Consider the following 26,629-nt stretch of genomic DNA (forward strand, 5'->3'; position numbering starts at 1 on the left):
GGAAATGGTAGATTTTTTATTCCTTACGATTTAAAGATGACTGAGTGGGTTTTAGTAAATAGTTTGAGAAGGTGAAGTAGAACATTCAGGGCAAACTATTTGGTATATTTTAGTTTTGTTTTGGCCATCTGCTCAGCTTGTGGAATCTCAGTTCCTTGACCAGTGATTAAACCCAGGCCACTGCAGTGAAAGCCCTGAATCCTAACCACTAAGCCTTAGTTGGTATATTTTTTGTATAAAACTTGCAACTGTTGGAGGATTAATAATAGCTAATATTATTTATGGTGTGCCAGTCTCTAATAATAAAGCCCTTTAAAAGTGGATCTCTGATAGCTCAGTTGGTACAGAATCGGCCTGCAATGCAGGATCTGATTCGATTTGGATCGATTCCTGGGTCAGGAAGATCCGCTAGAGAAGGGAAAGGCTACGCACTCCAGTATTCTGGCCTGGAGAATTCCAATGGACTGTACAGTCCATGGGGTCTCAGAGAGTTGGACACGACTGAGCGACTTTCACTTTCAAAAGTGGATCAACAAATTTAGTCCTTAGAGCAACCATATGTAATCTTCCCTATTTTAGAGATGAGCAAATTGAATTTCAGAGACGTTAAATACCACAGGTCACACAGCTTGAAAGATAGAGAAGGGATTCAGACAGACTCATATTGTCTAATTCTAGAGCCTGAGCCCTTTTTTTTCCCTTCAAACTGTACATATGTTGTACTCAGTCAAGTTGATAGAGTGGAAAAGCCAAGGATTTCTTTCTGTACTGTAATAGTTGGCTTGTTAAAGAACTTTTTTAGAATGTAAAAATTATATAATAATAATGATTTTCTACAATGTGATAAGAGTGTGAACTCTGCCAGTACTTTACAAGAGCTGTGCTTTGTTTGAGGTGTGATTGCTGTATTATGTGGTAAAGATTGATGTTCCATTAATAAGATTTGATGGCTTTGTAGCAGAAGTGGGGAACTGTTTGTAGCATGGGCATGGATAGACAAATAAGAGGATGAATAATTTGAACTGAGACAAACTTGTATTCGGCTTTTCAAAATCTGTGAAACACTTGCAAGCTACTACTGTTAAGGCATATGTCGTTTTTAAGGGTAGGTGAAAATGTTAACTGACTTCAAAGAGAACATTACTCAGAGCAGCTCTGCACAGTGGAACATTGTGTGGTGGTGGAAGTGTTCTACATTTGCATTGCCCAAAGTCCAGTAAGTTGTAAGAGGTTGAAGTGATTAATTTTTACTTGAGAGGGATTGGGAATGCATCACAAAGTGTGTGCTGTTTCTGGAAAATGAGTGAGGTTTAGAAGGACCAGGGCATTTCAGGTGGCGAAAGTGATAGCGCAAAGCAGGAAGATGGGAAGACTGACTTGTGTTGAGGCACTGTGTGCATGAGATGCAGCTGGCAAGTGGGAGTGGGCTTGGAATTATGAGAGGCCTTAAGTTCTACATTAAGGAATCTGGACCCTATATGTTGGTAATTCGTTTTGTTTGGAAGATAAGTAGAAGCAAAACAGTTACCAAGGTAGAATAGAAAATTAAACCTTCAATAGGACATACAGTAAAGTTGGGGACATTAATTTTTTCATGCTTAGAGCTTGTCCTGTTTTGAGGAGATAGGAAACAAAGATAAATAATATGGGCTTTTAGTTTTGTTGGGATACATCTTAGAAATTCAGATCTGATGGCTTTTAGAAAGATGTATGTTTGCATGCACGGGCTAGAAGCAGTGGAGAGGGTGAATGGAGTGGACGACATTACAGTGGGAAGTTTCCTAAAGGACTTTATGGGCTGAGTGTTCAGTCACTCAGTTGTGTTCGACTCTTTGCGACCCTATGGACTGGAGCTCTCCAGGCTTTTCTGTCCATGGGATTCTCCAGGCAAGAATACTGGAGTGGGTTGCTATGCCCTCCTCCACGGGATCTTCATGACCCAGGGATGGAACCCACGTCTGTTATCTGCCACATTGACAGGCAGGTTCTTTACTACTAGCACCACCATAGGAGAGACAGGTAAGTAGTACTCAGGAAATTTTTTTTTTAAGTGATAGGTCGTCTATTTGCAGGAAGGCTGATCTTGACACCTGTGCTTCTTGAAGGGCTCTCCCAGCATGTTCCTGGCCCATAGAGCTTAGAGTTCATAGGAAATCTCATGAGATCCCAGACTATGCTGTACGGATACAGGGCATAGTTGGCTATAACTGCTCTGGGAGTTGGAAAGGGCTGTTGAGGCACAGAGTAAGTTTATCTAAGTAAAATGGTTCTATTTAATTATTGTGTCAGATTTGGACCAAGGCAGAATGGCGCCAGAGCTCTCATTCCTACTCATTCCACTAAATTAGAAGAATTAGGGGTCCAGGGAGGCTAGGGAGATCAAAGCTAGCTAGTGGAGAAATGATCTATAGTCCTGACTCCTGTTGTTTTCAGATTTTATGACTTGGGATACATTTACCTATAATACCTTTTTTTGGACTCAGTTTCCTCTTCTATATGGTAGAAATAAGATAGGGTGCTTATGAGGATTAAATAAGATAGTGCACATAAGCAATTTATTACTTCAGTAATAATGTAGGAGTAGAAGGGTTTACTAACCTGAGGGGGAAATGGACTCTGGGAAGAACTTTGTCTTTTAGAATTTTTTGGGTGGCATGGGTGAATTTGATCTTAGTTTGAGAGAAATCTGCCACTGGAAAGGGAGGCAACATATGAATATGAGAGTAAAGGGAACACAGGCAAGGTCCCAGAGTGAAACACAGGGAGAAGCATAGAAGCCATGATAACAAAGGCATCAACTCCCAAGTATAACTGACTTTCTAAGCTTAAACACAGTGTTTTAAAGTATTTATACCTTTAAGCAGGTATCAATTTTGCTTTCTAAAATAAGTGTCATATAGGTGAAACCAGCAGGCAGTATATGAATTGATTTGGAAGAATGTGTTCAGAAGTGGGAATGAAGTTCCTTGTCAGAAATTAAAAATAAAAAAGAAAAATTGAGTCCTTGGAAACTAGTTCTAGAAAAATAACTTTCCATATATTTACAATAAGATAAGAGTTGTTTTCAGGGCATGTAGACTACTCTCTTGGCGAAGTTATGAGCTGTTTATAAAACACAAAGAACATTTAATGGATGTATTAATATGACAGCATATTATTTTATGTTGGAATTTTGAACACCAGACTTGAAGAATTAGAGGATAGTGGAGACTGGTTAGTCCACCTCTCTCTAGTATTTTAGACAGATGGTCATATCAGACTTGTGCTTCAACATCTCAGTTACAGAATTCCCATTATTCTAAGAAGCAGTGCATTCCATGGGCAGCTTTACTCAGTAGAAAGGTCAAAATCATAGACTTATTGTGTGCAGTTAAAAAACAGGGCTTTTTGGCTGAGACTCAGAAATCTTGTCCGCTCTGGTTTTGGATGTAATGTTGCAGTAAGGTTTAATGCTTAAATGTTTGTTTTATCTTTTAGGGCTTGCATTTCTTTTGGACCTAAGAATCGCTCAATTGGAGCAGCAGCTAAAAGCCAGGTAGAGTTCTGTTTTTCTCATACTTATTTCTGTGGTTGGTCCATCCTCCAGTGCAGCAGCTCTTTCAGTGCCCGTTATGTGTGGAGCACTGGGAGCCCCCACGTGTACAACTGAGAGACAAACCTATTCTCATGCACTTGAGTGAGAAGCAAAGAGCTTTTAAAATAGCATGAACAGTGGTCTGTTTAATGCAAACTACCAGGATGTGTTTTACCTAGATACTGTTAAAGCAAGGTTTTACTTGTTCCTGAGTTGTTGTTAACAATTTTTTTCCCCTGGGTATTTAATCGGTAAAGTCTGTCTTGTTGAATTTTCATCTTACTCATATTTAGGGTCAGTGTTGTGTCTAGATTTGACCTTGTTGATCAAGGTTCTCAAGGAAGGAGAGCATACTTGGAGAAGCACACTTACCATTAGGTTACTTTTAAACCAGGAGCCTGACTTATTTGCTTGTTTCTCAGTAAGCAGAGCAGCAGAACCTGAAGAGTTGTATTTTTCTCAGTGCCTGAGGTTGTATAAAATTAAGGAGTTGCATGTTAGATCTTTCTATAGTTCAGTCTGGAGCAACATAATAGAATGAATAACTGTCTTTTTCTGGACCAGTCTGGGCCTAAGGTTTATAAGCCCCCCCCAAATGGTGCTTGACCAATTGATTTTTAATTAAATTGGGTGTTTTATAAGTTGCAGAAAGTTCAAGATGTTTTAGAAGACAGCAGGTAGCACATACAGAGCTGTTTTGGTTTTAAACTTGCTTTCATTATTGAGAATAGTCGTTATACTAAACTGGCTGCCTAGTTCTAGGTTGACATAGTTATTGTGGTATTAAATTTCTTGGCAGCTTACTGAAGCAGAGCCTGACTTTGGAGGCCTCATATTGTTTTACAAAAGAACTTCTGTTTGTGCCTTTGACGTATTGGATTCAGAGGAGCTCTGTTGTTGTTTTTCCCTGGGACTTGTTGCAGTCCTGCATTGGGAAGAAGAGTCCATAAGTCTTGAGCAGAAATTCATTTTCAGTTTTTGAATATCTTTGCCAGCATTTTTTTCATAAATTACAGTAGTTTTTGTTAGAGATAAATTAGGAAATGCAGGTGTACAAGTATAAGGCATTTAGAAGTTAGCATACTACCACTGTCCAAAAACCACTGTTATTATCTTAATGTGTAACCTTTTATAAGCATATAAATGTTTTTCTCCCCTACTCTAAGAAAGTGACATCATATCATATAGATACTTGTCTCCAGACTTCTAAAATAATTTATCCATTGTATGGATAGACTGTAATTTATTTACTCATTTCCCTGTTGTTGACCCTCTAGGCTCTTTCCAGTTTTCTGTTGTGATAAATAATACTGTGTCAGTTTATTTGCATTTATCTTTGTGGGCTTAGTGTCATCTGTTTTTTCTTTATGGTAAGTTTCAGTTTCATTCACTAGAATAACTGAATTAATATATACTGTTGGATTGACTCCTGGAAAGTTTGAATCACAAACTACAGGTAGTTTTTAAAAGATAAAAATTTAATGTAAATGTTCATTAGAAGTTTAATAACAGGAAATATTTTTACAAGGGTAATGATCTGTCTTACTGAGGAAGTAAGACAAACTGGGCTCTGGTCCTAGCCTGCCACTGTGTGACCTGTATAGGTTCGTCACTCCTCCCTTCAGAAGGCATCATTTATAAAGGTTTAGTGCTGAAGGAAACAAGCTAGGAAGGAAAGTTTGTGGCATGAAAAGGATTCTGATTTAATCCTGAGACTTTTGAATCTCCCCCCCCTCCCCCAATTTAATTGCTGTTATAATAGTCTTTCTACTCTTTGACTCTGATATCCTTTCTCTTAGGTAATTTCCAATGCAAAGAACACAGTCCAAGGATTTAAAAGATTCCATGGCCGAGCATTCTCTGATCCATTTGTGGAGGCAGAAAAATCCAAACTTGCATATGATATTGTGCAGTTGCCCACTGGGTTAACAGGTATAAAGGTAAGGTTCTGAAGATAATGCCATATGATTGAAATACAGTATTTTATGTCATCAGATGACTGTGTAGAAGTGAGTACCCATTCCCTCCTCTAGGAGATCTTCCCAACCTAGGGCTCGAACCCAGGTCTCCCACATTGCAAGTGGATTCTTTACCAGCTGAGCCACAAGGGAAGTCCAAGAATACTAAAGTGGATAGTCTACCCTTTGCCAGCAGATCTTCCTGATCCAGGAATCGAACCGGAGTCTCCTGCATTGCAGGCGGATTCTTTACCAACTGAGCTATCAGGGAAGCCCTTGAGAATGCTGTCAGATCAATGTATATCATACTATTCTAGTTTTAAGTTGTAATGAAAATCGTTACAAATGCTTTGGAAAAGTCTTGCTGGTGAAGACCATTTGGCTTTTTTTTTTTTTAAAGATCTGACTTTTATTTGGGAGCCATAGGTGGCACTGTTAGTAGGGATTGGACAGATAGGTGGTGATGATGTGAAGTTAACTTCTTGTCTTGTTTTCTAATGCAGCAGTCTTCCCAGTAGTCTTTCTGGTATGATTTTAGTGAATGATTACTGGAAGAGCAAGAAAAGAAATCAACACTTTAAAGTCACTCCCAGATATGTAGTCATACTCTTGACAGTAGGATTGGAAAGTGGTGATGTTCTTTTGGAGAAAAGGGAGTTTAGTCTTTGCTATCTCTGGAACATCTAGGAGAATCTCTTTGTGAAGCATGACGTGAGCTGATCATTTGAAAAAGATGAGAGGCTGAGTGATGGGTATAGTGAACATGTCTGTCTCTTGCACTCAGGTGGTAAGAGGAATCCAGAAGTACGTTTGAGCTTTCCAGGCAACTGAGTTTAGAGAAAGGAGATTTGATGTTTGAGACACCCCATTGGGAGAACTAAGGATCATGGGAACAGGTTCAAGTCCAAGAGATGTTGAAAATCGTGGGAAAAAGATAGTTTTGCAGTTGTAGCTGAGAATTCAGTTGAATTTGAAAGTAAAGAATTCTGATAACTGAAAAATGATCACTGGATTTACTTAGGGTATTTTCAGCAGTAATTTAAAAACAGTTTTAATGGGCCTAATGATGGATAAGAAGTGCAGAGGAGGAAAAGAAACGGAGATGAGGAAATGAGGATTACTTAATAGTTATGAAAGAAATAGGGTGGGTATTGGCAGATTTAGTCAGAAGAGCCACGGGAGGAAGAGACTAGGGAGAACACCTGTGGATCCAAGTATGAGGCTGGAGGAATTTTGGAAGACTTACATGAGAAAAGAAGAGGTAGCCTTGAAAGAGGCTCACTGGGAGGATTATTTTTCCATCTGTATTCAGTAAGGTGAGAAACTAGTCTAAACCAGAATAAATTATAGTTGGGTTTGGGAGGGAGAAGGTGAGAAGATGGTTTTCAAGTTCGAGCTGGAGCTAAAAGTACAGAGTTGACATTTTTTGGTCTGTGTTGTAGTTGGGAAGTATGGATGTGGAATAGGACCTTACCTTAGGCAGTCTTTTCTGCATTTACAGTTTGTACTCTTGTCAGAATTTCATACCTTTATGCATGGTGTAGGATATCTTGAAGGTGTCAGCAGTTACTTATTTTGTCAGGTCTGTCCTTGATGTTGGGGCTAAGACAGTGAATAGTCAGTTCAGTCGCTCAGTCGTGTCCGACTCTGTGACCCCACGGACTGCAGCACGCCAGGCTTCCCTGTCCATCACCAGCTCTTGGAGCTTGCTCAAACTCATGTCCATCGAGTCACCAGATCTGACAAAAACTATTGCCTTAGATTGGATCCTAATTGACGTGATGATTATAAAGTCAACACAGTGAGCAAAGTAAAGTATACATAGTATGTCAGATGGTAAAACAGTTTCCACCACCAGGCCCTTTAATGGAGGGGCAGTGTGGGTTATGGGGAGCTACACACCAGTTTGCTTCTTCCCAGGCAGTTGTCTCAAGTTTTGCTGGTGGTCAGAACATACCGTTTACATAGTGGTCCTCATGAACGCAGATGAAAGGAGCAGTGACCCTACAAGAGACTGACTCAGACTTGCTTGTGAGTGTCCAGGAGTCTCTGGAGGAGGCGTGAGTTGGCGGTGGATTGCTGCAGGGTTGGGGACACTGAATGTGGCGGTGTGTGCATGGGACCTTTTGAAGGAGGTCACCATTACCTTCATTACTTCCACCACAGTTTGGTCTCAGGTCAAACAACAGGGAGGGAACACAGCCCTGCTCATCAACAGAAAATTGGATCAAAGATTTACTGAGCATGGCCCCACCCATCAGAACAAGACCCAGTTTCCCCCACAGTCATTGTCTCCCATCAGAAGCTTCCCTAAGCCTCTTACCCTTACCTGTCAGAGGGCAGACAGAATGAAAACCACAATCACAGAAAACTAATCAAACTGATCACATGGACCACAGCCTTGTCTGTCTCAATGAAACTATGAGCCATGCTGTGTAGGGCCATCCAAGACAGACAGGTCATGGTGGAGAGTTCTGACAAAACGTGGTCTGCTGGAGAAGGGAATGACAAACCACTTCAGTATTCTTGCCTTGAGAACCCCATGAAAATATGAAAAGGCAAAAAGATATGACACTGAAAGATGAACTCCCCAGGTCAGTAGGTGCCCAATATGCTACTGGAAAAGAGTGGAGAAATAACTCCAGAAAGAATGAAGAGATGGAGCCAAAACAAAAACAACGCTCAGTTGTGGATGTGAATGGTGATGGAAGTACAGTCCAATGCTGTAAAGAACAATGCTAGCAAGGTAATGCTCAAAATTCTCCAAGCTAGGCTTCAATAGTACATAAGCTGAGAACTTCCAAATGTTCAAGCTAGGTTTTGAAAAGGCAAAGGAACCAGAGATCAAATTGCCAACATCCCTTGAATCACAGAAAAAGCAAGAGAGTTGGAGAAAAACATCTACTTCTGCTTTATTGACTATGCCAAAACAAAGCCTTTGACTGTGTGTATTACAGCAAACTGAAAAATTCTTCAAAAAATGGGAATACCAGACCACCTGCCTGCCTCCTGAGAAAGCTGTGCAGGTCAAGAAGCAACAGTTAAAACTGGACATGAAACAACAGACTGGTTCCACATCAGGAAAGGAGTATGTCAAGGCTGTATGTTGTCACCCTGCTTATTTAACTTACATGTAGAGTACATGATGTGAAATGCTGGGCTGGATGAAGCACAAGCTGGAATCAAGATTGCTGGGAGAAATATCAATAACCTCAGATATGTAGATGACACCACCCTTATGGCAGAAAGCAAAGCAGAACTAAATAGCCTCTTGATGAAAGTAAAAGAGGAGAGTGGAAAAGTTGGCTTAAAATTCAACATTCAGAAAACTAAGATCATGGCATCCGGTCTCATCACTTCATGGCAGATAGATGGGGAAACAGTGGAAACAGAGACAGACTTTATTTTTGGGGGTTCCAGAATCACTGCAGATGGTGTTTGCAGCCATGAAATTAAAAGATGCTTGTTCCTTGGAAGAAAAGCTATGACCAACCTAGATAGCATATTAAAAACCAGAGACTTGATCTTACCAACAAAGGTCCATCTAGTCAAAGCTATGGTTTTTCCAGTTGTCCTGTATGGCTATAGGAGTTGGACTGTAAAGAAAGCTGAGTGCCGAAGAATTGATGCTATTGAACTGTGGTGTTGGAGAAGACTCTCAGAGTCCCTTGAAACTGCAAGGATATCAAACCAGTCAATCCTAAAGGAAATTTGTCCTGAATATTCATTGGAAGGACTGATGCTGAAGCTGAAACTCCAATACTTTGATGTGAAGAACTGACTCATTTGAAAACACCCTGATGCTGGGAAAGATTGAGGGCAGGAGGAGAAGGGAATGACAGAGGATGAGATGGTTGGATGGCATCACTGACTTGATGGACATGAGTTTGAGCAAGCTCTGGGAGATGGTGATGGATAGGGAAGCCTGGCATGCTGCAGTCCGTGGGGTCTCAAAGAGTCAGACATGACTGAGCTGAATTGAACTGAACCTCATCTCCAGGTATCCTGGTTGGTAGGCACGTTAACAAGTTAAAAGTGATCTTTAAATTACTTTTGCTTCCAAAACTAGTTTTCTGAATTTCCTCTTGAGATAATGTTCCACTGATGATTTAGAAATTACTCATTTTAGGTTTTTAGGACATGAAGAAATACAATGTTTAGATCCTTTTGTTTTTTATTGCAGGTGAAGTATATGGAGGAGGAACGTAGTTTTACCACGGAGCAGGTGACTGCCATGCTTTTATCCAAACTGAAGGAGACAGCAGAAAGTGTTCTTAAAAAGCCTGTTGTGGACTGTGTTGTTTCGGTAAGTTTTATCCCTACACATTATTAGGGTCTGTGAAGAAGCAGAAAGAAGAAAGCTGTTAATTGAAAATAAATTGCTTTTTGTCTTCGGTGGTAGCCATTATTTTAAGAACTTTTCAGACTGGTTCTCATGAATTTTTTTTTCCTTCCCTAGTTTTTGCTCTTGCTTCTATTCTGTCTGTTTAAAGGCTTATCTCTGACTAAGCCCGCTTCTTCCTGGATTCCTTCTAGCACCCCGCATAGTGCCTGGCACTTGGTAGCCTCTTGTTTGTTGAATTAGTTGAATACTCTCAATAAGAAATGCTTTTTCTCTATTCCTGTCTCTGTATCTTTGCTGTTTTTATATCCAGCACTAAAGGCAAGACAGCAGTAGACTTCATCTTGTATTTTCCACTTGCCTATTTAGATGGAAGCCTGGCTGTTTATAGCTTTGTGCTTGTAGTATGGTGGCGTCCTTAGGTACTGTTGAAATTTAGGTGGTTGAATTTGTTTTTCCAGTGAATCACCTCATTCTGCAGTTGTTATCTGATATTTTAGTTCTTTGGCTTCTTTTGTCTTTCTAAATTTTTATTAAAAAAATTTTTTTTGATGTATAGCTGATTTATAGTGTAATTTCCCTGTATAGCAGAATGACTTGGTTATATTGAATATATTTGTATATGTATACATGTAATGTGTTAGTCGCTAAGTTGTATCTGACTCATTTGCAACCCCATGGACTGTAGCCTGCCCAGCCCCTCTGTCCATGGAATTCTCCAGGCAGGAAGACTGGAGTGGGTTACTGTTCCCTTCTCTAGGGGCTCTTCCCCACTCAGGGATGGAACCCAGGTCTTGTGCATTGCAGGCAGATTCTTTATCGTCTAAACCACCAGGGAAGCCCCATATGTGTGTGTGTGTGTGTGTGTGTGTGTGTGTGTGTGTGTGTGTATATGTATATTCCTTTCCATTGTGATTGTGACAGGATATTGAACATAGTTCCCTGTGCTGTACAGTAGAACTTTGTTGTTGATTGGCCTATTTTGTCTTAATTTTGGTGCAGTGTTATTTCACCCCATAGTCTTTGTCTGATGGAGTTCTTGTTTCTTGTCTATCTAGTAAAATCGTACTGACTTTTGTCAGGAAGAACTGGATTATGGCCTATAATCCACATTTGGAGGACGCAAAGAAGAATGCTACTTCCTTTAAAGAGCTCAAATTCAATACAGGCGCTGTGTTTCTTAGATGGTTTCTGCTTTCCCCCAAATCTCTAGCGGACTTTCAGGTTTCAGTGGACATTTCCCCCACCTACTGTCCTAACTTTGATTCTGAATTTTGCTCTGTATTCAGTTCAGTCGCTCAGTTGTGTCCGACTCTTTGCGACCCCATGAACCGCAGCACGCCAGGCCTCCCTGTCCATCACCAACTCCGGAGTCCACCTAAACCCATGTCCATTGAGTCGGTGATGCCATCCAGCCATCTCATCCTCTTTCGTCCCCGTCTCCTCCTGACCTCAATCTTTCCCAGCACCAGGGTCTTTTCCAGTGAGTCAGCTCTTTGCATCAGGTGGCTAAAGTATTGGAGTTTCAGCTTCAGCATCAGTCCTTCCAATGAATACCCAGGACTGATCTCCTTTAGGATGGACTGGTTGGATCTCCTTGCAGTCCAAGGGACTCTCAAGAGTCTTCTCTAACACCACAGTTCAAAAGCATCAGTTCTTCGGCGCTTAGCTTTCTTTATAGTTCAACTCTCACATCCATACATGACCACTGGAAGAACCATAGCCTTGACTAGATGGACCTTTGTTGGCAAAGTAATGTCTCTGCTTTTTAATGTCTAGGTTGGTCATAACTTTCCTTCCAAGGAGTAAGTGTCTTTTAATTTCATTGCTGCAGTCACCATCTACAGTGATTCTGGAGCCCAGAAAAGTAAAGTCAGCCACTGTTTCCACTGTTTCCCCATCTATTTCCCATGAAGTGATGGGACCGGATACCATGATCTTAATTTTCTGAATGTTGAGCATTAAGCCAACTTTTTCACTCTCCTCTTTCACTTTCATCAAGAGGCTCTTGAGTTCTTCTTCACTTTCTGTCATAAGGGTGGTGTCATCTGCATATCTGAGGTTATTGATATTTCTCCCAGCAATCTTGATTCCAGCTTGTGCTTCTTCCAGCCCCACGTTTCTCATGATGTACTCTGCATAGAAGTTAAATAAGCAGAGTTACAAAATTTGCTCTGTATAGAGGTAAATTTTAATGTAAAATGGCAAGACTGCCTGATACGCTTTTCCAGCTTTTGGGATCAAGTTAAAGGGTGATGGATTAAGTTATGTGTTGCGGGTCCTTGAGAATTTTGGTGATTTACTTGGAGAGTTTACAAGACTCAGAATAAAGCCATATTCATGGCTAAGATCTATTATAGTGAAAGGATGCAAAGCAGAATCAATAAAGGGAAATGGTATGTGGAGAACATCTGGAGGAAACCAGCTAAAAGCTTCCGAGTCCCCATCCATTGGAGTTAGACCAGAAGTTCTTAATTCCTCGAAAAACAAGTTGTAACAATACACGTGAAATATTATACACCAGGAGAGTTCTGCCTGAGGCTCAGTCCAGGATTTCTGTTGGGGGTCATTCACAAAGGCATGCTATACCTTGGATGTACCAAAATACGAGAATTCCAGAAGGAAATTTAAGTATAAAAACATAAACTACGTTGTACAGTTTAGGCACAGTGTACCACTCTAATGATTTAAGGAAATTTTCCTGTTGCTTTAGGGAACTACTTATTCAGATTCCTGGATCCAGGGAAGGGCTAACCTTGCCATCGGGCCTATCTAAGGATAGTGGTCTCTGGCCTCTATGTGAACTCTCTTCTGTGCAGTTGCTGCTCTAGATTTTGGTGCTATGGTGTATCTGATTGCTATGTAAATAGGGCCTGGGTGTATTTTGTTCTATTTGTAAACTGATTATTGTTAAATATAAGCTTTATATTTTGGGAAAGTTAATAATAGCCCTTGTGTTGGAATCAAATCACATGTATAAAAGGGTGTATGGGAAGCTTTAGCACCTCTGCTACCTACTACGTAGATTTTCCTTCCCAGAGATTACTAGTTTTACCATTTTGTTACAGATCTTTCCAGAGGTTTTTATGTATCCAAGCAAGTAAGTATAGGTCCTTCTTTACTTTTATTTTTCTTTTAATAAATTTTGGACGTTTACCTTATTTGTTCCATAGCATTAGAGAGGTGCTTCGTTCCATGTAGTGGAGCAGAATGTCCCAGTTTATGCATGTACCATAATCTATTAATATTTAACCATAGTCTCTTTTTTGGGGGGTTTCCCTGGTGGCTCAGCTGGTAATGAATCCTCGTGCAACAGAGGAAACCCTAGTTCAATTCCTGGGTTGGGAAGATCCCCTGGAGAAAGGATAGGCTACCTACTCCAGTATTCATGGGCTTCCCTGGTGGCTCAGACGGTAAAGAATCCACCTGCAATGCAGAAGACCTAGCTTTGATCCCTGGGTTGGGAAGATCCCCTGGAGGAGGGCATGGCGACCCACTCCAGTGTTCTTGCCTGGAAAATTCCCATGGACAGAGGAGCCTGGTGCGCTACAGTCCATGGGTTCGAAAAGTTGGACACGACTGAGCAACTAAGCACACAACACAGCATGGTCTCTTTCTGTTGGACATCTCGGTTACTTCCAGATTTTGTTTCTTTAATTGCCAAGAATATTACAGTGAGTAAAAGTTGGACAAATACATTTTGCTCTTACATGGTAAGTTTGTAGGTTATAGGCTAACTTCCTGGAAGTGCAGTTGCTGGGACTGAGGATACATATGTTTTAAATTTTAACAACTATTGTTTAATTGCCCTTTAGAGAATTTGTACTAATTTATACTTATGTCAGCAGTGCATAAGAGGGCTTGTTTGACCACAGCCTCATCAGCTCAGCTTATTGGTGTGTCAAATAATTCTGATCGATGAATAATGGTAGCAAAGTATGTGCGATTTTGATATTTTACTTTTTAGGTAAACTTGAATGTTTTATAATTTATAAACCATTTTGTATTTCACTTTTTGTGAAATATTCCTATCCTTTCCTCATTTTATTTTAAATTTATGGTCCTCAGTTTTTTAGAAAACATTTTTTAAAATCCTTTTCTCCACTGCATTTTTAAAACTTCTAATTAAAAAAAAAATGTTTATTTTTGGCTGTGCTAGGTCTTTGTTGCCGCACAAGCCTTTCTCTAGTTGCTGCAAGGGGGGCTGCTGTCTAGTTGTAGTGTGTGGGCTTCTCATTGTGGGTTCCTCTTCTGTTACAGAGCATGTGCTCTAGGGCATGTGGGCTTCATTAGTTGCAACTCCAGGGCTCTAGAGCACAGGCTGAATAGCTGTGGCCCACAGGCTTAGTTGCTCCGTGGCATGTGTGATCCTCCCGGATCAGGCATCGAACCTACGTCTCCTGTGTTGGCAGGCGGATTCTTTATTACTGAGCTACCAGGGAAGCGTGGTCTTCATTTTGATTTGTAGTTCTTCGAATATTAGAGAGATTAGCTCTTTGCTGTTTTATAATGTGAGTTGCGTATATTTTTCCTCATTAGGTTATTAGAATTTTTTAATGAATCAAATGTTTCAGTTCTGCTCCCCCTTTTCCTTCCCTAGCAAAACATTATCTTAGCAATTGCTCTCATTTAGCACCTGATTGACATCAAACCAAAGACATCAGTCCAACAGACGTGGGCTGTGATCACTTGTAAACTTAACATTCGTAGGTCTCAGTGCCTGTGAGCATTAGAACACCTGCCCCTCCTTCTGATCCCTTGTGTGCGAGCTCAGTCATGCCCGACTCTAGCCTGCCAGGCTTCTATGTCCGTGGAATTCTCCAGGCACGAATACTGGAGTGGGTTGCAGTTTTCCTCCTTCAGGCGACCTTCCTGACCCAGGGATCAAACCTGCATCTCCTGTGTTGGCAGGCGGATACTTTACCACTATGCCACTTGGAAAACCCCTCTTCTTATCCCTTTGTTGTTCAGTCACTGAGTTGTGTCTGTCTCTGCAAGCCCATGGACTGCAGCACGCAAGGCTTCCCTGTCCTTCACCATCTCCCGGAGCTTGCTCAAACTCATGTACATTGAGTCAGTGACACCATCCAGCCGTCTCATCCTCCGTCACTGCCTTCTGCTCCTGCCCTCAATCTTTCCGAGCATCAGGGTCTTTTCCAGTGGGTTGGCTCTTCCCACTAGGTGGCCAAAGTATTGGAGTTTCAGCATCAGTCCTTCCAATGACTATTCAGGGTTGACTTCCTTTAAGATTGACTGGTTTGATCTCCTTGCAGTCCAAGGGACTCTCAAGAGTCTTCTCCAGTACCACAGTTGGAAAGCATCAATTCTTCAGCACTCAGCTTTCTTTATAGTTCAGCTCTCACATCCGTACATGACTACTGGAAAAACCATAGCTTTGACTTTATGGACCTTTGTTGGCAGAGTTATGTCCCTGCTTCTTAATATGCTAAGTTTGTCAGAAGCTTTTCTTCCCAAGGAGCAAGTGTCTTTTAATTTCATGATTGCAGTCACCATCTGTAGTGATTTTGGAGGCAAAGAAAATAAAATCTGCCACTATTTCCACTTTTTCCCCATCTGTTTGCCATGAAGTGATAGGACTAGATGCCATGATCTTAGTTTTTTGAATGTTGAATTTTTAAGCCAGCTTTTTCATTCTCTTCTTTTACCACTCATCAAGAAGCTGTTTAGTTCCTCTTCGCTTTTTGTTGTTAAAGTGGTATCATCTGCATAACTGAGGTTGTTTATATTTCTCCTGGGAATCTTGATTCCAGGTTGTGATTCATCCAGCCTGACATGTCACATAATGTACTCCACATGTAAGTTAAATAAGCAGGGAGACAATATACAGCCTTGATGTACTTCTTTCTCAATTTTGAACCAGTCTGTTGTTCCATGTCCGGTTCTAACTATTGCTTCTTGACCTGCATTCAGATTTCTCAGGAGACAGGTAAGGTGGTCTAGTATTTCCATCTCTTTTTTTTTGACAATTTGTTGTGATCCACACAGTCCAAGGCTTTAGCGTAATCAATGAAGCAGTAGTAGATGTTTTTCTGAAATTCCATAGCTTTATCTGTGATCCAGTGGATACTGGCAATTTGATCTCTAGTTCCTCTGTCTTTTCTAAATCCTGCTTGTACCTCTGAAGTTCTTGGTTCACGTATTATTGAAACCTAGCTTGAAGGATTTTGAGCATGACATTGCTAGCATATGAAATGAGCACAATTGTATGGTAGTTTGAAGATTCTTTGGCATTGCCCTTCTTTGGGATTGGAATGAAAACTGACCTTTTTCAGTCCTGTGGCCACTGCTGAGTTTTCCAAATTTGCTGGTGTATTGAGTGCAGCACTTTAACAGCATCATGTTGTGGAATTAGAAATAGTTTAACTGGAATTCCATCACTCCACTAGCGTTGTTCATCATAATGCTTCCTAAGGTTCACTTAACTTCATACTCCAGGCTGTCTGGCTCTAGGTGAGTGATCATGCCATCGTGGTTATCTAGGTCATTAAGACCTTTTCTGTACATTTCTGTGTATTCTTGCCACCTCTTCTTAATCTCTTCTACTTTTGTTAGGTCCTTGCTGTTTCTGTCCTTTATTGTGCCCATCTTTGCATCAAATGTTCTCTTGGTGTCTCCAGTTTTCTTGAAAAGATCTGTCTGGTCCTAAATCTGTCTTAGGTGTGCTAACAGTGCTGGCCACAAGGTGGTGGAAGAGTCATGGCACTGCATTCTGCTGGGATTGGAAGCCAAGTAGCACCTTGAAAGCAAGTGAAAAGTTTTTTCTCAGGCGACAGGACTCCAGATAGGGTCCCAATCGTGCTTACTCAACATACTCTCCCTGGGTTGGAATGACGATAAGGACCATCCTCCCCAGTAGCACAGGGGAGGATTCACAAGCTGGTTTACACTTTTTTTAAAAGAGATCGAGTGTCAAGGAAGTCTCGTCTCAGGGGATGGGACAGAGAACTCACAGGTTGGCTCTGCTGGCCAGGGGAAACACTGATTCCAGCTTAGCAGCCTTTGTATGATGAGTCCTTTCCCAAATCCATGAAAATACTCAGAGCTCGTCAGACCATTTTACTTACATGCAGTTTTCAACTGTCAGAGGAGGTCAGGACTGTCTGGCCTGGGGCTTTTACTAGGATCTTAATTCAGGATTAGCTATTCAAAGCGTGAAATAAGAGGGAATACATTTTAAGGATCAAGGCTGCTCTTTGTATCCCTGCTGAGGGAATAATTTTAGACATGATTGGTATAGAGAAAAGTGGGCACTGGGCAGGGCACAGGCCGACTTTCAGGTCCAGGCTTCTTCATTGGTATGGTAGAAGTGGGACCTCAGCCTGGGGTCCAGCTTATCCTCTGCAAGGCTAGTTGCCTCAGCCGGTGCAGCTCATGAGCAACTTCAGGAGAATGAAGACGTGAGACATGATCAGGCCAAATCAGAGCTCCTAAGTCTGCTCTACCAGCTTCTGGCACAACATCATCTTGAACTTGAATTGTGTATACCCAGAAAAGGCTGAGGAGAAGGCAATGGCAAGCCACTCCAGTACTCTTGCCTAGAAAATCCCATGGACGGAGGAGCCTGGTAGGCTGCAGTCCATGGGGTCTCGAAGAGTCGGACACAACTGAGCGACTTCACTTTCACTTTTCACTTTCATGCATTGGAGAAGGAAATGGCAACCCACTCCAGTGTTCTTGCCTGGAGAATCCCAGGGACGGGGAGCCTGTTGGGCTGCTATCTGTGGGGTCGAACAGAGTCGGACATGACCGAAGCAACTTAGCAGCAGCAGCAGAAAAGGCTGAGCACAGCCAACTGCTTCTCTCCGTCCTGGGAGAGGTGCATGGAGATGATAGTGGGGAAGTAGTGCCAAGCTTGTGAGCAGCGAAGAAGGGCACAAACATGTTTAGCCAGGAGAAGCTTGGAGCCAGGCTGTAATCACACAGGGTCAGTAGTACAAAAAACACCCAGCAAGTGCACAAAGATCTCAGAGGCAGTGAATCCTAGCCACTGCACCAGCTTCCAGAACAAGAAAAGCATCATGCAGGTTGAGTGAAGCAGGGCCCAGCTGAGTGTCCCACACACTGGGCTGTGCCCCCACTCCCATGGGCCTCTCTGATGCCTGCTGTTGTTGCTGCCAGGCGAGTGAGAGGTAGCGAGCAGTCCTGCTTGCTGTGGCCCTTGGCCCCAGTGCCACTGATTTCCCGGCCACATCTTGGGAAACCAGCACTGGCCACCAGAGGGTGCTCATCTTGACCTGCTGGTTCTTTTGGGTTTTACGTTATATTTAGAAAATCCCTTCTTTTTTTTCCCCTTCTTTCTTTGACAGTAAAGATTGCCTTTTATTCTGATACTCACGATTTTTAAAAAACATTTACATCTTTGGTTTGAAATATATGTTGGTATTTGGTGTTTAGTAGGGATGCAACTTCATTTTCTATATGGCTGTCCATTTGTCCCAAGACTCTAGAGTAGCCCAGATAACGCTGTACTGGTTTGAAAGATTTCCTTGATCATATACAGAGTAAATAGCTGTAGCTATTTGAGGGCATTTCTGGCTTTTACTGTTTTTTTGACAGGTATATTTTAAATCAGGAATTTCCATAATAATGGTAAATTAAAAAATTCTTTTTATAGGTTCCTTGTTTCTATACTGATGCAGAAAGACGATCAGTGATGGATGCAACACAGATTGCTGGTCTCAATTGTCTGCGATTAATGAATGAAACTACTGCAGGTAAGTGACTATTAACTGAATTTTTTTTTTACTTGCTCAATCTCAAAGGTTGTGAAATCTTAAAACCCTAGGGTTTCTTATTCCATATTTTACTTGGAGCACTTACCAGTATTTTTGGGTACTCTGTCACATATGAAGAGTTTACTTGACAAGTACTTTTTCGGTATCTTCATAGCGCTTTGATATTTAATTGCATGCTTTTTTGGAAAGGAAGTGCATTTATTATGTGTTTGGAGCATTGCTTTGGTTTACATATTGGGTTTTTCTCCCAACTTGTGGGCCAGTAGAGTCAGAGGGGTGGGGTTTATAAAGCAAGATCTCAGGAGGCAGAATATATGGGAATGTTGAGAGATGGTGCAAGGGAATATGGGGGAAAATGTTTGGAAAAGTGGGAGAAAGTTGTTTTGGAAAAAACTGCCACAGTTGCTGGAACTGGAAATTGGAAACATGAAGGAAGCCAAAGTGAAATGAATGTCAGCATATATCTCTTTGAAGTCAGTGTTATTTGTGAATAAACCATGCAGAGCTTATAAGGATTTTGAATCTTTTTTTGCAGCTGTAAATCTGTTTTTTCCTATGTAAATGAATTTTAAGTTTACTACTAAAATGCTAACGTTATGTTTATTTTTATATTATTGTGTAGTTGCTCTTGCATATGGAATCTATAAACAAGATCTTCCTGCCTTAGAAGAGAAACCAAGAAATGTAGTTTTTGTAGACATGGGGCATTCTTCTTATCAAGTTTCTGTATGTGCATTTAATAGAGGAAAACTTAAAGTAAGTATATTTTCCCCAGGAGACTGTATTACAGATGTATGATAATTAGGAATTCATGAGAGGCAACTTAAAGTAGTTGGTTATGGAGTTGTGTTTCAGGGCTTCCTTGGTGGTCCAGTGGTTAAGAATCGTCCTGCCAATGCAGGGGATATGGGTTTGTTCTCTGGTCCAGGAAGACGCCACGTGCTGCTCAGCAGTGAAGCCTGTGTGCCACGACTACTGGCCCTGTGCTCTAGAGCCCTTGGGCTGCCACTGTTGAGCCTGCATGCCACAAGGACTGAAGCTTGTAGGCCTAGAGCCTGTGCTCTGCAGCATGAGAAGCCACTGCAACTAGAGGAAGCCTGCTAGAGAAAGCAGTGAGCGCCCACCTCAGCCATAAATAAATACATATCAAAGAATTTTGTTTCACTAGTGGAAACTTGGTATGAGCCATCTGAACTAGAAGTTAGTTGTGTAGGGGTGGGGTGGAAGTTGAAGGCCCAAAGTAATTTTTGAGGTGTTGACAAGATAATGAAGCAAAGAGCATAGAACTTGAGGAAAAAGTCCTTAGATTCCTGAGCCTGTTTTTTTTGTTTGTAATGTGGGGAAAATAATGCTTGCCTTGCAGGTTTACTAGGGGGAGTCTTTAACGTATAGTCCCTTCAGAGGTCTTAACACTGAGGATTAAGGGATGATAAGGGTATTCTCTTAAGGTTTTGAATGTTCTGGGAACAGGGTGGAGTGACTAGAACTTGGCTGGCCAAAAGAAACCAGCCTAGGAGTTCTAGTCTAGATGTCTAGAGATGATAGAGCTCTGGAGAAAGCAGTTTTGTACACAGAGAAGTCTAGTAATGTTAATGGCAAGGAGGGACCGGAGGGTGATGCTGGTCACAGTTGAAAAAAGCTTTTGTAGTATGTATATACACTTCCTATATTAGTCTCTTTATTAAAGTAAAATTTATGTAGAGTGAAAGGTATAGATTTTAGGTGTTCAGTGAGTTAAAAAAATTTTTTTTAATTGAAGAAAACTACACTTCAGTGTTGTATTAGTTCTAGGTATTACAGCATAGTGATTCAGTTATACATATATTGGTAAATTCTTTTTCAGATTCTTTTTTCCTTATAGGGACAATTACAAAATTGCAAAATACTGAGAGTAGTTCCCTGTGCTATACAGTAGGTCCTTATTGGTTCTCTAGTTTATTTATAGTAGTGTTAATCCCATCTTCCTAATTTATCCCTCCCCCTCAGCTTCCTGTGGTTAACTTTGGTAACCATAAGTTTTTTTCCTTTGTCTGTGGGTCACAGTCAGATTTGATAGTGTTTGCTAGTTCCTCAGTGGTACATAAAATCAGTTTTCTAGCTTGGTGATTTTATCTAGAATGTACTTAAAAACCAAGGATAATCTGCATATTTGCTTTAATTATTTGGGTTCTGTATCAGGGTTTTTGCTGCCAGCTCTAAATTGGCTTTCTGCTCCCCCAACTTGGGGGTTGGTCTAATGGAACTACCTATCCCAGAATAAGTATTTTTTAGATTTGAAGGGTATTTTGAGTTTCTCTTTGTTACAGTCCCTTGTTTCTTTGAAAAATGGACTTGATTCTGCTTTATATTCTGATTTGTCCCCACCCCCCCCTTTTTTTTTTAATATAAAGCAGATCTTGGGGATGGTTGGGAAATAAGAGGATCATGATTTTTACAGATACAAATGATGGACCAAGTGTTATTCTCAAGTGTTTAAGCTTTACTTTTATCCATAATAGGATTATTTCTAAATTCCAGTTTATACTCTCACTTTTTAGACAGCAGGTATTGGCTATAATTTAGCCTTGTCTTTGAGTCAGAGTGATGAGTATTAGTATTTGCTTCACTATCAGCTGTCACTTGTCAGTTTTCCAATTACAGTTTAAATTTAACTATCAAAATACTTACTATAGAATCATACCAAATTTGGAAACATATATGTATGAAGGAAAGACATTTATGATCTTACTACAGTTTGATATATTTCATTCTAGTCATTTATGAAAACAAAATTGGAATTACACAGAACTGTACTCAGTTCTGTATTGTCTGTTTTTTTTTTTTCTTTCTTTCATGAGATCACTCACTAAGAAAAACTTCCTGAGGACATTTAACATTCTTTGAAGAGATGGTTTTGAGGGTGTTGGTCATCACTTACTTAGCCAGTTTTCTATTATTGAATCTGATTAGATCTTCTGATTTCCTTTAGAGATTTAGAAAAGGATAACCCAACCTAATTATAGTTTTCTATGTTGAATAGAAACAGATTACTGTGAGTTAAGGCTTTAGCATATTTTCTGGTGGTAAATTGCATGAAGCTAAATAAGCCTTTGGTATTATTTGCAGTTTTGTGGTAGAGATAAGACTAGATCTGTATATGACATGTTAGTGTATTGGCTCTTGAATTATAATTATTGTTTGGAGTCAGATTGGTGTAGTGGGGAAGGCATAGGTTTTAAAATTGAGATTGGGTTTTGAATTCTACTTCTACCACTTAATATCTTTGTGACCTATAGATTGTCAGATCTGTCTAGATCTGTAAATTGAGGGTTATGATGTCTCATTTCATAGTGGTTGTAACCTTGTTTAAATGACATATGCACATTGCCTTGTTTCGACCTTAATGTCCCTTACCACCTTTTTATTACAGTTTACCAGTTACATATATGTCATGATAAAATTTTAAATTGGTTAGTTTTTTAACTAATTATCATCTTTTCCCAAAGGTTCTGGCCACTGCATTTGACACAACACTGGGAGGCAGAAAATTTGATGAGGTGCTAGTAAATCACTTCTGTGAAGAATTTGGAAAGAAATACAAGCTAGACATAAAGTCCAAAATCCGTGCATTATTACGACTGTCTCAGGAGTGTGAGAAACTCAAGAAATTGATGAGTGCAAATGCTTCAGACCTTCCTTTGAGCATTGAATGTTTTATGAATGATGTTGATGTTTCTGGAACTATGAATAGGTAACCATATTAATATTTTGATGGTAAACTGAACTGTGGCGTTTCTCTATATTAGCCTTAATTATCTAATTGTTGAAGTTATCGTGATTGTTACAACTTCAGATTTTGTAGGTAAAAATCTAGAGGCCATTCAGGATCTTGCCTTTAATGTGAAGGTTGGGTTTGATTATTCAAATAATTTCAACTAATTGATTTGTTCTGGTTAATTGGTTAATTGAATGTTCCAAGAAATTGGCAGTTCTTCAACATGTGCCTGTGTTAAACGTGAGTCACTAGTTTTCATAAATTCAGGGCAGAGTGCTTTAATGCAGAATTATATGGAATTTGCTTTAGTCATTGACTCAGAAATTGTGTTTTTGAGTAATTCAGTATCACTTGAGACAACAGGTCTTTTTGTATGACATGATAAGAATTCTGGGTAATTTGATGTTTCAGGGTTATCCTCAGAAACACCCAGAATGTGTCTGTTACCAGGTCAGGTTGCATGGATGTTCTTCAGGATGTGAACTCTACTTACTGGTAGAATTTAAAGAAGACTATGGATTGTTTGGGAAAGTGTGGCCTGAGCCATGCTCAGAATGTTGAGATGGGCATCAGAATTGCTTCTAGTCTGCCAGAATTAGATTACTGTGCCTAGTAACCAGATTGTAGTCACCTTTCTCGTCTACTTGAAGTGATGGTTTTCATTTTAATTTTTTTTCATTAAACTGTAGCTTTCTTGTGTTTGTATAATGTATTAGGTGGAATCCTACACTATATGTTTGGCTTCTTTTGTGTCTGGCTTCTTTAACTTAATGTTTCTAAGTTCATCCACGTTGTATGTGTTTGTACCTCATTGCTTTTTATGGCAAGTAATATTCCATTTGTGTGGGCATATCACATTTTATTCATCCATTCATTAATTACTGGACATCTGTGTTTCCACCTTTGAGCTTTTGTGATGAGTGCTTTAGAAACATTCACCACAAGTTGTGTGAGTATCTTGTTTTCAGTTCTTTTGGGTATGTAGCCAGGAGTGGAATTGCTTGGTCATGTGGTAATTATATACTTAGGTTTTTGTGGAATCACCAAACTATTTTCAGTGTGTCCAGTGCATCTCTAGTGGAAGTGCTCACTTCCCTCCTAAAAGCTCAGAAATACTTATTTCACGTAAAAATGAGTAAAATGCTGAGTTACCATATGATTCAGCATTTCTGCTCTTAGGTATATATCCAAGAGAACTGAAAACACATTTACACAAAAATTTATACACAAATGTTCATAGCACTTTTTTTTTTTTTTGATAGAAATGTGTTTGTTTATTTGAAATTTAAATTACACTGGTGAACCTGTATTTAATCTAGCCATCGTGCTGCTGCTGCTGCTAAGTCGCTTCAGTCGTGTCCGACTCTGTGCGGCCCCATAGATGGCAGCCCACCAGGCTCCCCCATCCCTGGGATTCTCCAGGCAAGAACACTGAAGTGGGTTGCCATTTCCTTCTCCAATGCATGAAAGGGAAAAGTGAAAGTGAAGTCGCTCAGTCGTGTCTGACTCTTAGCGACCCCGTGGACTGCAGCCTACTAGGCTCCTCTGTCCATGGGATTTTCCAGGCAAGAGTACTAGAGTGGGGTGCCATTGCCTTCTCCAGTCATAGCACTCTTTATGATACCCCCAAAATGGAAACAACCCAGATTCCCATCAACTGATAAACTAGATAAACAAAACTCAACTGATAAACAAAATATGATATGTCCATATAATAGAATATTATTTGGCAATTTAAAAACTGTTGAATAGATGCATAGTATAGCATGAATGAACCTTGAAAAATTTATGCTAGAGGAAGGAAATGTTAAAATTACTACATTTTGTCTAATTCTGTTTATATGAAATGTCCAAAATGAGTGGTTGCCTAGGGCTAGGGTTTTGGTGGAGTTGGAAGAATAATGTTAATGGCGGTAAAAATACTCTTTTAGGGTGATGAAAATGTTTTAAAATTGATAGTGGTGATGCTTGCACAATTCTGAATATACTAAAAGCCATTGAATTGTGCACTTTAAATATGACACTTTTTGTGTCATTGCTATTGTATGTGAATTTAAATTTCAGTAAAACTTTATAAAAAGGAACGACCTCTGCCACTGCTGTCTTTCTAGAATGCTCTGTGTACTTTGTTTTTCATGTTTTTATTATGGACATTTTCAAATATGCAGCAAAAGTGGAAGAATTTTACAGTGAACATTCTTATCCTGCCACTTAGGCTCTACCGATAATATTAACTACTTGTTTTTTCACCTACCCATTGATCTATCCGTCCTTCTGTCTACCTATCAGTTTTATCTTTTGATGCATCTCAAAGCCATCTATCTAGACACTTTTAAGTATGCGTATTAACCAGAGTTTAACGTTTGTAGTTTTTGGTATACTTTACATAAAGACATGCTCAACTTTTTAAGTGTCATTTGCTAAGTTTTGACAGTTGCATGCATCCTACAAACCACTACTCTCCATCCTTTTAGAAGTTTTCTCAGTGCTCCATCCTCAAGGGCAGCCATTGATAAGGTCTTTTATTTTGAGGGACATAGATTACGTTTACCTTTTCTAGAAGTGTAAATGAAATCATACAGTATTTCGTCTTTTGTGTAAGACTTCTTTGGTCAGCATGAAACTGATACTCATTTAGCTCAGCAGTCCCCAACTGTTTTGGCAACTGGACCTGGTTTCGTGGAAGACAGTTTTTCCACAGATGTTGGGGGTAGGGAAGATGGGAATGATTCCTGGATGATGCAAGAGCATTACATTTATTACGCTGCTGCTGATCTGACGGGAGGTGGAGCTCAGGTAGTGATGGGGAATGACTAAATACAGATGAAGCTTGCCCTCCAGTCACTTCCTGCTGTGTGGCCGGGTTCCTAACAGGCTGAGGACCAGAGCTGGTCTGTGGCCCGGGTTTGGACCCCTGACCTAGTTGCTGCATGTATCATCTGTTCTTGTGTATTGCTGCCTAGTGTGACGCTGTAGACTTAGGTTTTCTCCTACTGCTGGACTCAACTCTTTCCACTTTTTTGATATTAGGAACAAGACTGTCATTTTAAACTTGATTTTGGTTGCTATACATCCTCATCAATATTGGTATTAGTGATCTTGAATTTTTGCCATTCTGGTGGGTGCATTCTATACCTCTACTGTTTTTCTTTTTTTGAGATGTAATTCGTAAAAGTTAACACATTTATAATTCAGTGGGTTTTAATATATTCATAGAATTGTGCAACCATTACCACAACCAAGTTTTAGAATATTTTCATTACCTCATAAAGAAACTCTAAATGAGCTATCGTTCTGTGAAAAGACATGGGAAAATCTTAACTGTATATTTCTAAGCAATAGTAGTCAGTCTAAAAAGGCTGTATGATTCCAACTATATGACATTCTAGAAATATTTGACATTGTATATGGCATTCTATGTGATAATGATATGACATTCTAGAAGAGAGAAAACTGTGGAGACAATAAAAAGATTCAGTGGAGGTTCAGTGGAAGGGAAGGATGAATAGAGTATGGAAGATCTTTAGAGTAGTGAGACTATTCGGTACGGTAATGGTGAATACTTCCACCATTTGTCAAATTATGTAGAACCTTAATTTATACTACCATGTATCAGTATTGGCTCATCAGTTGTTAGAAATGTATCTTATTAATGCAAGATGCTAATAGGGAAACTGAGTTGGGAGTAAGAGGTGTATGGGAATTCTCTGTACTTTCTGTTTATTTCTCTGTAAACCTGCTGCTGCTGCTGCTAAGTCACTTCAGTCGTGTCCGACTCTGTGTGACCCCATAGACAGCAGCCCACGAGGCTCCCCCGACCCTGGGATTCTCCAGGCAAGAACACTGGAGTGGGTTGCCATTTCCTTCTCCACTAATACGTTGAGAAATTGCTAAACTCTTCCAAAGTGGCTGTAACATTTTATGTTCCTGCCAAGAATGTATATGAGGTCCAGTTTCTCTGCATCTTTGCCAGTGCTTGTTATGTCTGTCTGATTATAGTTATTTATTCTACATAAAAGTGGACTGTGACTTGACCTGTTGTTTTTTTTTTCATAGAGGCAAATTTCTGGAGATGTGTGATGATCTCTTAGCTAGAGTAGAGCCACCGCTTCGTAGTGTTTTGGAACAGGCCAGTAAGTATTTTTGTGATTAAATTGTTCATCTTGGGCTGTCCGGAGAATGTTAACTCTCCCCACCCCTCCATCCCCAGTTGTACCAGTTTTCACTGTATGAACTACTTCAATG

The 26,629-nt window shown here is 40.1% G+C and overlaps 1 protein-coding gene across 1 annotated transcript in view; it reads left to right on the top strand.

The window, feature by feature from the left end:
* HSPA4 (heat shock protein family A (Hsp70) member 4) overlaps window positions 1–26,629 on the top strand; it is a 54,010-nt gene that overhangs the window by 7,203 nt on the left and 20,178 nt on the right. The window contains exons 2-8 of the mRNA XM_061423482.1: window positions 3,478–3,535; window positions 5,374–5,514; window positions 9,716–9,838; window positions 18,510–18,609; window positions 19,253–19,386; window positions 22,116–22,360; window positions 26,441–26,517. Of these exons, the coding sequence (XP_061279466.1) occupies window positions 3,478–3,535; window positions 5,374–5,514; window positions 9,716–9,838; window positions 18,510–18,609; window positions 19,253–19,386; window positions 22,116–22,360; window positions 26,441–26,517 (878 nt within the window). The remainder of the gene's footprint in view (window positions 1–3,477; window positions 3,536–5,373; window positions 5,515–9,715; window positions 9,839–18,509; window positions 18,610–19,252; window positions 19,387–22,115; window positions 22,361–26,440; window positions 26,518–26,629) is intronic.

This window comes from Bos javanicus, chromosome 7 (genome assembly GCF_032452875.1).
Source record: "Bos javanicus breed banteng chromosome 7, ARS-OSU_banteng_1.0, whole genome shotgun sequence".
Taxonomy (NCBI): Eukaryota; Metazoa; Chordata; class Mammalia; order Artiodactyla; family Bovidae; genus Bos; species Bos javanicus.